This window comes from Cheilinus undulatus, linkage group 23 (genome assembly GCF_018320785.1).
Source record: "Cheilinus undulatus linkage group 23, ASM1832078v1, whole genome shotgun sequence".
In the NCBI taxonomy this organism is placed as follows: Eukaryota; Metazoa; Chordata; class Actinopteri; order Labriformes; family Labridae; genus Cheilinus; species Cheilinus undulatus.
This window is the reverse complement of record NC_054887.1, coordinates 9774663-9786798: the sequence shown is the minus strand read 5'-3', so window position 1 is coordinate 9786798 and position 12136 is coordinate 9774663. Positions and strand designations below refer to the sequence as shown.

The 12136-nt window shown below is 39.8% G+C and overlaps 1 protein-coding gene across 5 annotated transcripts in view; it reads left to right on the top strand.

Annotated features, from left to right (window-relative positions):
• Positions 1–12136, top strand: part of nav3 (neuron navigator 3) — a 340033-nt gene that overhangs the window by 294746 nt on the left and 33151 nt on the right. For all 5 annotated transcript variants that reach the window (XM_041780603.1, XM_041780602.1, XM_041780601.1 and 2 more), the window contains 4 exons: positions 908–931; positions 4054–4077; positions 4282–4359; positions 11421–11504. In XM_041780603.1, coding sequence (XP_041636537.1) covers positions 908–931; positions 4054–4077; positions 4282–4359; positions 11421–11504 — 210 coding nt within the window. The remainder of the gene's footprint in view (positions 1–907; positions 932–4053; positions 4078–4281; positions 4360–11420; positions 11505–12136) is intronic.

Below are 12136 nucleotides of genomic sequence, written 5' to 3'. Positions count from 1 at the left end.
CAAGCCAGGAAAGAGGTGAAAAACTTTCTAGCAGTCTAAATAAAAAGTCAGTCACAGGTAGATCACAGTGTTTTCACATATTTACAGTAACCTTATTCCAACATTTCTACTGTGTTAAAACACAAAGTTTGGATTTTATTTTTCAGGGACTTAAAGAGTCAGTGGAGTTGTTCAAGCTTAGTTTGGAAGGAATTCTGGCTTAAAACAAACATGGAGCACAAAAAATAAGATATTCCTGTTCCAAGGAAACCTAAACGTGTGCATAGGTTTTTAGCATCTAGGGCACTAAGGATTAATCATGGGGCCCAATATACCTCGGCCCTAGGTTGGTGGGGGTTAACGGGTGGGGCAAAACTAGAACAGTGGGATACAAAAGATTATGAATTTTAAGCTCAAGCCATTTATACGAAAGAACAGCACAAACTTGGATAAACAATGTTAATATTTCTGTCTTTTACGTAATGTTTCTGTAGAAACAAAAAATGTTTTATGCTTGCTTGCTGCTTTCTAGCAGCAGATAAGACTCTGGACAAGTTTTGGATATCTGAGAATGCTTTAGTCTTCAGTGAGGCAAGAGATTGGTTTTAGGCTGAGGAATCGATTACCTTCCACATGCACATTATTGTGTTGCAGAGGAAAGGACTGGATGAATGATGAAGACAGTTTTGTTTATAAAGTTTTACTTCAGGCTGATTTCATTTGTTTGTTTTGTGGTTATCATTACCTTTTCATTCCTGCTTTTTTTTATCCACTTTAATAACCCTCAGTTTCATTCAGGTATATTCTCACTCTCTTGGCCATGCATAATTCATCTTTAGTGACATTAAAATACTTCTCTTGCTGTAAGAACACAAAACAGAGCGAATAATCTCCTCTTTTTATTATTATGCATGCGTCTCCCTTGCAGACGGAGGAAAAGGCCCACTCAGAGGTAAGAATGGGTAATTTTCTGTTTGTCTGCATGTCTGCTTCTGTATTGCTCCTACTGCTTCACTTTCATACATTTAGAAGTATTATAAACTTGAAGCTGCTCAGTGTAGCTGCATTGCTGCGATGTTTGCTGCTGAGAAGCTCTGCACATGCAGGTGTGTGCTGTGTGCCTTTTCATGAAGAGAAGAAGTTTCCTAATGAGTTATACAAACCTGATATCTTCTCTCTGGAATGAATCTTTATGTCATATGCATGGTTGCTGCACTTCAGGAGACTGCTGGCTGTTTTTTTGTGTTTCTTTGCATATTGTTTTTGTTTGTGCCATCCTGTTGCGTCTTTTAAAAGGAATCTGTGTATGTCGATCAAAGCACAAGCAGTGATATTTGCTCAGCTACATTTTGCTTATTATTATTATTAAAGATACGTAAACACCCACAAAGGTGATGGTGGAAAAATGGCATCAGGTTGTACAATAAAGCAGTTTAACCCTATGTTGCATTGCTTTGTATTATTAGTTAATCTTTTGCATTTATTCCATCTTGATCATAAATAACCACCCAACCTTACTGCGCTTCACATATCATTTTCAGATTATAAAACTTACACCATACTGAAGTAATGCATGACCTGGCAGTTAGCTCCTTTTCATTTGGCTTCGTTCAACAATCCTGTTCAGTTTATCACTGATTCTTCTTTGATTTACCAAAGTTTGGTTGATATCCTTACTCTGTTTCTTTTTCTTCTTTTTTCTGTCCTCATTAACTCGTGGTTTAAGGTGGAACTTGGATCAAAAAGTAACGGCAAATACCTTAAAATATTTACCATAAACCAGACAGATTATTGAGCATTTTGGGACGATTCAAGGTTAAAGTCAGTCTGCAACATTGTAAGAGCTCAATCTTTGTCTGGTGCTTTGCACGTTTGAAATTTCATTGTAGTTGATAGTTTCCACTTTAAGAACGTGAGACAGGTTACTAAAACTACATGAATTCGGCATCACTGATTTGATTTAATTGCATATATGTTAAAACTTTCAAGGAAATGTTCGGAACAAGAGAGAATAATGTTGAATTCCTCAGAACATGTTCTCTCCCATTGATTTGATGATAACTGGCCAAATGCTTCAAATATGGCGCCACATGTCCCCCTTTGGTATCGCTTCCGGACAAAGTCAGTTCATGTTAGTCATATGGCCCAATCAGAAGCACATAAGTGTATTTGTGTGGGCTGTCTAGGGTGACATTGTTGTCTCTAAACCTTTTCCGTGTCGCTTGTTTGTTGATGTTTTGAGTCATTATCTTGCTGGAAAATAAATGGCATGGTTCTCTTGCAGACTTAAAGAGATTGTCCTCCAGGATTTTCCTATATTTTGCTAATTTCATTTTACTTTCTACCTTTATGAGCCTTCCAGGGTTAGCTGCTGAAAAGCATCCCCACAGCATGATGCTGCCACCATTGGCATTGTGAGGTGTCCGCCAAGCATAGCGTCTTATAAGTTCTTATTCTTTGGCAGCAAGTGTAGTATAATCAACTAGAAAAGCCTTCAGAGGGCACAAACCTCTGCCATTAGCCCTATCTCCCAATAGTGAAGAATCCTTTAAAAAATTCCTGGTCCAGATCACTCCCAAAATCTAATTCGCTAATTACTCCCTCCCGGTGGGGTGGAAACACAGTGAGGCAAAGCACTAGCTTTGCTACATGTGGACTGTCATGGTGGCAACAGATGCACTGACAGTCTCACCCATGGTCTCACCAGATGACTAAAAGTCATGACAGAGGGTGAATATTCCTCTATTCCTCCCAGCATTGTGAGTATTCTCGCTACAATTCACTGTCTTTCTCTCTGTTACGCTCTGACTCGTCTCCTCGACCAGGTGTGCGACTTTCAAAGTCTATAAACTCCAAAACTTTATATAGAAACACATCCAAAAATGCTGCTGGGATTGAAGTTACTCATGTCCGCCATCTCCTGGTGTAAAGTAGTAACAACAGTAGAAAAGCACTCAGAGAGCGCAGACCTCCGCCATTAGCCCTATCTCCCAATAGTGAAGAATCCTTTAAAAAATTCCTGGATCCAGGCGGTGATCCGGATCACTCCCAAAATCTAATCAATTCTTCCTTATGCCATTTCTGACATTTCCTGAAAATTTAATCAAAATCCATCCATACGTTTTTGAGTTATGTTGCTAACAAACTAACAAACTAACAAACAAACAAACCCACCCAATCACATAACCTCCTTGGCGGAGGTAATAAATGAAATGCCAGTTAAACCATGACACTGGTACTATACATGAGATAAGATACTTGGGTGTTACGGAAATTAAATCTTCTGACTGTGTTGTGTTTGTTCTAGTACTTCTCCGGTACTTTAACATAAAATGGTGTATGGTTATTTGAGTTTATGTTTTAATTTAATGTCGACAACCTCCTGTGGCCCACCAGCAGGGCCAGCAACAGGGCCTGCAGCCTACATTTAGGTAATCACTTCATTAGTACTTTGATTGTTTGGTCAGACTTTATTTATTGTAATGAAAGAGTGCCCAACCCCCAAGAGTTTCTAACACATCAGAGATACCATTCCAGTTTTCCAGCAAAACAAGTAATGACGAGCAATTACAGAGTTGCATGTTTCTTTTCCAGCTCAGTTGCTTATGTTTGGTTAACAACTTTTATATTGCTGCATGGCCATATCTCATAATTGGAAAGGTTTATCTATAAATATTCAACTCGACTACTTTAACATATAAGTTTAACTGCATGTCGCACATTTCTTGTAACATTAAAGCTCGTCGATGTCAAAATGGATGTGGTATATTTAGTTTTGTTATCTGGACAAGAATTTAGAACTCGCCAGGATCTTTTAAAGTGAAAGAAACCAAATTCATTGACATTTTGAGATCTGAAAACTATCTCTGAAACTAAATCATATATTTGCAAATACTTTTTGATCCAAGTCAGAAAGACTAACCTTCATCTCTTTGCATCACTGTTTGAAGAATAACCATGACTCTAGTGCTGTGGCTTGTGATAACCTCTTTCTCTCCAGTCACATCCGTACATGCTGTTGGATGGAGAAATGCAACATAGTGTTAATTTTTTACTCTTCTCTTTTCAATCAAGGGCCAAACAGTCCTAAATTCCACGGTAATCCCCTACACTTTGTGTTCACACTTCATCCCAGTGTCTTTTCACACACTATTATCATGTAACTGCACAGTTCTTTGCATCAAAGTTATCAACATGGGAGTTGCAAGTTCAACGCCTCTTTTATTTACAATCAGTCAGATTTCTTATGCTTTTAAGGTGCATTAATTATAAACCTGCTTTTGTTCTTTTCCCTCCAAACAGCAAATCAGAAAGCTGCGTCGGGAGCTGGACGCGTCTCAGGAGAAGGTGGCGACCCTCACATCTCAACTGGCTGCCAATGTGAGTTTGTTTACTTCAAAAAACAGTCAAAACAGCAAGCTCATTTGCATGATAACCTGCTGTCAGAGAGCTTTTATAGGAAGCCTTTCCTATCGCAGCTCTGGGAGGAATATAAATCTCTAAGACGCCCACTAAATCCTTTTTCTATGTTTGAACCCTCTGTGTGTATGTGTTTAGGTTCTTGCCAGTTTGATTTTGTTGGTGTGTTTTTCCGTAGATGGGATGTTGTCTTGTGTGTGTTTGTGTGTCTGCTGTACAACAAGGATTGTCTCTTTGCTTTTGTCTCAGCTGGTGGGGTTTCAGTGAGAACAGGAGCCGCTCCCGAGTTCAACCAAGCAGGAAGAATCAAATAGAGATAGACGGGTGCAGAAAGAGAACAGGGAGATGAGGATAAGTGAATCTAGACTCCAGTGCGTCATGCGTGGGTGAAACAGAGAGAGACACAGAGACCTCCAACCCCCAGACGTAGCTGTCTTTGAGCTGAGATGCAGATGGATCGACAAACTCTGGAGTGGGTCTCCGCTCAGCCCCCCCCCACACCCACTCACAATGCCAAGTGCCTGATCAAGCATGGAGACAGACGACTCTTTGCCCCGGTTCGATGCTTTGATCAGAAAGTTATGCAGAGCTGAAACTGGAGGCTAAACCCCAGAGAAACCTAAAGATGAAGACTCGATTTGGTTTAAGAGATATGCAGGAACAGTCAAACCTCTTTTGGCTTGTTAAAAATCTGATAACAGATGTTTGATTCTCAAATAGAGTGACCATATTTTTAAACCAAAATAGGGACAAATAGGGACACTTTGAAGTTGTTTAAACTTACTTTCCACCTGTTTCCACAGCGTTTCAAATGTGTGTGTGTGTGTGTGGGTGGGTGACGGGGGGGTTCGGCTTGCCCCTCCTGGTGTCCTGGTGAAAAAATGCTGGCAAAGTGCCCTTGTAGATGCCCCTATGGTACGTAAAACATGATGAAGTGCCCTATAGGGTTTCCAGTGGACAAAAGTGGTAAAGTAACCTCTAGAGTGTCCTCTTATAGGACAAAACCTGATAAAGAGCCCCTCCCTATCCTTATCAAGCTCCTCAAAGTACTGTATATTCCACACTGTCAGTGACACCTGCTCCGATCAAGCTAAGGCGGACATCTTCACTTGTGTTTTTGTTGGATAAATGGCTAAATCTTACCACTATAATTGGCAGCTTGTCTGTCTGTCTCAATCTGTCTGTCTGTCTCAATTTGCACACTGCACTGTTGCTCCAGTTGTCCTTGTTACATCTCAGAAGGCTTCTTGGGTGTACTGGTTCGAAACTGGTGCAATTAAAAAAATTATCAAAATGTTCAGATTTTCTACAAAATCCAAAAATGTTGCTCCTTTTGCTGCACTTTGCCTCCCTCTCTGTTCCTGTCCCCATTACGTCCATTCCCCTGTATAAAACTTATGCTCACTCTGCAAAGCCTTTTACTCTCAAGCACTCACACTAAAAGACACAAACTACATCAAGCTTGTGACTCTGGTTTTCTTTTATTACTGACAGAAAAAATGACAAAAGCTGGGAAACAACTGGACTTTGCTGAAACACGCCACAAGGAAACATATTTAGTTAGTGGGGCTGCATAAACCTGTTTGAATATGTTTGTCACTGTGCAACCAAATGGTGTGATGCTTTGTTAAAGCTCCACAATTAAGTGTGTGCTCTAAAACTTTGTAAATAAGTCAAAAGGTACCGGTGTAATGCTCCCATTAAAGTTGCCAAACAAGCACTGGAGCACAGAGACGCTGAGTCAATACACAGTTAGTTCACCTCTTCCCATGCAAATCAACCTTACTGCATCTAATGACAAGGATGGTAACAGCACAGCTTTATTAGAGTAAAGATTAGCCTTCCTCAGTTAGAGTTGATGGAATTGCACTGCTGTTTTAAAGATATTTGTCAGGAATTTGAAAATGGGACAGTGCCAACATATCGGGATGTATGGTCACCCTATACAAAAATTATCTGCTGGTGTGGACTTTGAATTGAGACCTTAGCAGCCTGCTCCTTAAGTTCTCTGAAGGCTAGTAGCAAAAGGCAACACAGGTGGTCACTAACAAACTCAATCCAATGTGCTTGTTCTGATAATGAAGTAGCATTAATATTACGTAACAAATCACTGATTAATTCATTTGGCACCAAACAGCAATGAAAAGCTGACCAGTGTCATGTCTGACTGTGTAATGTAAACACTTTCATAACATATGTGCTCTATAGCTCCCACTCCAATAAGGCATGGGAATTTAAAAAAATCCCTCTCTGGCTGTGTTGCACTGGAGCTGCTTCACACTGTAACGGCATGACAGCATGGTGGGCTGCTGGTGCTATAAGCTCATCTTATCCTCCCAGCGGGGAATGGAGATGTACTCGCATGTTCTCCACCCACGGTCCAGAACCAGACGCTCTCTGTGACACAGATTAAACATTTATGTTGAGCTCACACAGAAATACATACATTAGAGCATGGACCTACACAGTAGAAGATACTTGCTGAAACATAAATGATTTAAAAGCACATGGACTTACAAAAGCTCAGGTACAAACAAAGTTAGGTTCTGATGTGCAAATAAAAATTACAAAAAGCATTGAAAATGTCAAAGAGAGACATCTTGATACCTTAATTTTGTATTATATAACTCAAATTCCCTTGCCATTTCTTCTGTAATACCATGATGTAACAGTACTTGTACTAAAAGGCTGTTTTAATTTGGCTGTGACTTGAACTTAGAGCACATTTGACCTTGATATTTAAAAAGGGATTCAAGCATTCAAATCTGCAATTTCTATGGCTCTACAGATGAAAGTTTAACCATTAAAAACAAAATTGTATCCCGATGATGTTGTAAATTTACAGTTTGATGTTAAAGAGAGGATTATCATTGGTTTAATGGTGCAAGCTCCACACAGCTCAATTCACCTCGACTTTAGAGCCAGGCATTTTGCTTTCCATAACAGTATACGTATTTTTTGACAGTACTTCCTTAACACAGCCAGGGAAATTATCTCAAACTACCTAATCATCAGCTTGATACATTTTCATTAGATTTCCTGTACTTTCATTTAATCCATACAATGTTTTTCTGAAACTGAGGTCATCTCATCCTGATTTTATCACATTCTTAAATATAATCTTGATATTAAAACTCTGGTCATGGACCCTTAGACAGTAACCCTGATATAAATATTTTCTCCTCAAATTTCAGCTTTCTAGACCTTCATTTTTATTAATTTGGTGTTTATTTGACCTGTTTACAGAATAAATCTCCTTAATATGATTTTCCACATATAATATTTGTTATTAAGCAGAATTACTAAAACCAACATCCTGCCAAAAGCATTAAAAATAAATGCAGCTGATAAAGCACTCATTATTTCTGTCTAAGCCTTTGAAGCGGATATTTTCTACCGTCTGGACTGACATTTAGTCGGGTTGAGAAGTTCAAACAGGGACCCTTCCTGCCCTCTCAGTCTTCCTCCTCTTTTTTCTCACCCTTCACTGTGCCACGCTGACCTTGTCTCATCTCCCTGTCTGCTCAGCTCTACCCACCCCTCCCTGTTCTTTTTTTTTTTTTTTTGACTTCACACCTGCCATCATTTTCCCTTTTCTCTTACTTATCATACAGTTCCCCTCCCTCTTCATCCCCATCCCCTCTCATAAATCAAAGTAGCCTTGGAGTACCGACAGGATTAGACTGTGCCACACCCAGTTAGCAGTTTTGGCCCACTGGTCTGAAAAGCTGAGGTTCAGGGGGTAAGTGAGGCTTGTTGGGCTGGGCCCTGGAAGCAGGACAGATGGGTTAGCCTTGAGATGAGTTTGGACCCAGACCAGAACCTCCCACTGGGATGGCAGGTGGGCAGTGGGGGCCTGAGTTGGAGCTCACAGGTGGAACTGGAAAGAGATTTGGCGTTGGAGGGATGAGATGAAACAGTTGGCATTTCAAAAGGTCAAGACCTTTGCTGATTCAGGCAGGGACTGAGAGGAGGAGGTTGCTCAGAGGGCTACTTGATCTTGGTGTTTTTGTTTTGAAAGTGATATTTTAAGTATATATATGGAAAGAATCATAGCTGTCTAAGGATTTCTCTGATGACCACTCAACAGTCACAGAGTTACTCTGATGATTTACAGTCACAGAGCTCCAAAAAATAGAACTTTGACAAGCACCTTAGCCCTGCCTAACATAAAATACCTTGCACTTTCTCTTATTGTTTTAGTCTATCCTAGATACTGTAAGAAAACTCACAGTGGTAAAAGCCTCAACCTACGTATATGCATATTTGCATAAATTTATTAACTGTAATGTAAATCACTGTAGTAAAATGCCTTAATTCAGTTGCATATTTGCACTAATAATCTCTTTTCAGTTAGTCAGACACCGTAATTTGGCTTTTCTAAGTGACTGAATGTACCAACTTTTAGGAACAATGCTGTTAAATTCAGCTTCAGATCTTTTTGAATGCATTTGTGAGTAAAGCAGAGACCGTCTGATGTGTCTGGGCAGGCTGCCCACCTCTATGTGACACACCAGGCCTGACAGGTGTCTCAGGGTCTCTCGCTAAGGATGAGAGGATGAGCTGGCAGCACACACACAGATATTACAGTTTTTGCACAAGGACACACAACCATGAACAGAAGGCCTCGCCCAGACATAAACACATACTGAAAAAAAAAAAAACACCTGCATCAAGAGAAACAGACACACATCCAGACACACGGGTTCAGCGAAGCAGATGGCATGAAGTCGCAGAGCATTTTCCATCCTTCACTGTGTCGCCTCTGTGTCTTCAGGTGACACATGAAGTCATAGAGGGTTGCCCTTTCTCTGATCCGTGTGACTCAGTGATATCTACGTCCTTACTGTGAGGTTTTGCTTTGTGGAAATACTCCAGTGAATATATTACATATGATGGTTAACACTACAGTATATTCAATTTTTGAACTTAAATAGAAAAATGGTAAATGGACTTTAGCGCTTTTCCACTACTAATCTCATTCATACTCTCTCACCACTGAAGCAGCAGCAGCAGGAGCAATGTGGGGTTGCTTGGCTTGCCAAAGGATATGTCAGCATATTGCCACAGGGAAAGAGGATGGAACCACTTACCCTCCAGCTGAGAGATGACCAAAACTATATTATAATTTTGATTGTTATAACAAGACTTTTCTTGCCATGGTAGGCAAGCAAGGCATATCTAGAACTGAGGCTGTTCTGTTGCTGTATCTTGTGGCATTATTGACAGTTTTTGGTACGTGTAGCAATTCTGGACCACAGTGCATGTTGTTTACATAGTATCAGCCATTAAACAATATATTTTTAATATATTTTTCCATACTAATGGGACATAATGACATGTAGACTGCAAGTTTGTTAACCGTATACATCAGATAGACTGTTTCACATGTCCAGCATGGGATATATTCACATCCATCCAGGCAAGATAGATAGTTACATAATTAATCCTGAGTAAAATTCAAGAAATTACACACAGATAATGTTTGGCAGGCAGGTTGACAGCAGGTGGGCTATGTGATGCCTTATTAAAGCTTCACATAAAGTGCATGCACTAAAACTTTGTAAATAAGTCAAAAGGCACAACTTTAATGCTCCCCTTATTGTGTTGTTGACCTATCACTGACATACGCACTTGAACGCAGAGATGTTGCGCCACTATGCAGTTATTTTGGGAAAACACACCCCTTTCCATGCAAATTAGCCTTATCTCATGATGAGGACTGTAACTGTTCAGTAAGGTGAGGAATTATTACTTTGCATTGCAGTTACTAAGCCATAACCAGGAGTTAAATCAGTCCGAGACACCCAGCTGCTGTTTTATCTATGTGTGGTGCATGACAAGGATGAGGCTGTTTTCTTTCCTTCACTTAGAGAGGAAACTTTATATAAGTGCTGCAAAGTGAACATATAGGTAATGCCTTTAATTAAACACACTGTCTGTTATTCTGAATATTTAACATGGATTGTCAGAATCCATGTGGGATGTGGGCATTTGACACACCTCTTGCGGGTGCAGGTAGGAGTGGGATTTAAAAAAGAGGCCAACGCTGGGCTTCAGTTCTTATAATAGAGACGCAAGATGTTTTACTGCATGTTTGTTCTTTGAAAGGTGAACTAGAGTCCTCAAAAAACATGCATCTGGAACATCTGCCTGAACACCAATTAATCCAATACCAGTTTAACTAGCACACCAGGGCTACTCTGTGTGTTGACAACAGCTAAATCTAAGGGTAAACTTTGGCTGGCCTTCAAATGGATAGTGAAACATTAGTATATGATGATAGTACAATGCAGAAGGAACTTTATACATCAGTTTGTTTGAATTTTGGGGTCCATGCTTGCTTGCCTCCATGCTTTTGATTGAGTGCCTACTGTTGGCAAAATTTACATAAAGTCTGTTTTATTTCCACTTCATGTGAAAAAGATGCAATAAGTCACAGAAATCTCTCCAATTAAATTCTCTATTCCGATGGATCCTTTTGAACATGCTCAGCAGGAATTTGTCCTTGAAATCTGAGTGACTGGAGTGAAATGCTACATGTATTTTTTGAGTTCGATACCCCAGCAGCAGTCCTTTGTAGCACACAGGGAACCTCTTCAAGAGGTCACAGTATCAGCCTTCAGACTTTGGGCAAACAAACTTTCCATGCCGAGTCTCGTTTGGTCCTCAGTCGTCTTTAGCTTAAGTGAAAAACTCACTTCAAAGCTATCATCAGAAACCAGCAGACCAACTTATTAATTCTGTGTGTGGGAGTTTTCTTCAGAAAGAGCACTTTTTAAAGTTTCAACATGAATATTGTTTTTAGCATAGGCTAGTTATAAGTAGTGTTTATTTTACTGTACATTTTTACTCTGCAAAGTTTACATTGAAATTCTTCTCTTGAAATATTTGGTTGGGTTTCTTCTGAAGTTTTCATTCTCTGCTGTTTTATATTTGCATGTTTCATTAATGTAGTTCTTTCCGGTTTCTCCAGTGGCTGAAGCTGAAGCCTGTATTCGTATCTCTGTATGTGTCTGCAGGCTCACCTGGTGGCAGCCTTCGAGAAGAGCCTGAGTAACATGACCTGTCGCCTGCAAAGCCTCACCATGACCGCCGAACAAAAGGTACAAGAGCTTAGTCCTGAATTTCAAATGTACTGTGAATGAACTCCAAGGCCAAAAAGGATTACAGAGAGGAGAAATGATTGGAAACAGGCAAAGGTCTGACATTGAAATAGTGTGGTTGTTGAAGGCGTCTGTAAGGAGTAACGGGTATTTTCATCTTTAAAGTTTAGCTCTAGGTTTATGTGAAAGGTCTTCATTTCACACAAGTTTGAGCTGCTGCCTCAAAACATTTTTTAACTTCACTTGCAGGTAGAAGTGTCCACCTTTGCAGATTTACAAGGTGGCAGCGTATGCCACATCTAAAGATACCTCAGTTGATTAGCCTTTATCACTATCAGTCAACTTTCTTTGAAATAACATGATAAGTAGACCCCAATAAATGCTGCTAGTCAAGATCACCAGAATTGCTCACCTGCAGTGTAGTGTTATTATGTAAATAAATTACCAGCCAGTAAAAATAAAGCACATCAGTATAATGAGTCAGATTAAAGTGAAATAAAGCACTTTGAACTGTCATCTTGAACACTCTGCATTCATTCATCGTCCTTGTTCTTTAAAGCAGCCATGGTTAAATCCCACAAATTTTGCTGCAAGTCCTGTTAGTTAAAAATGTAAATCCACTGTTGAAATCT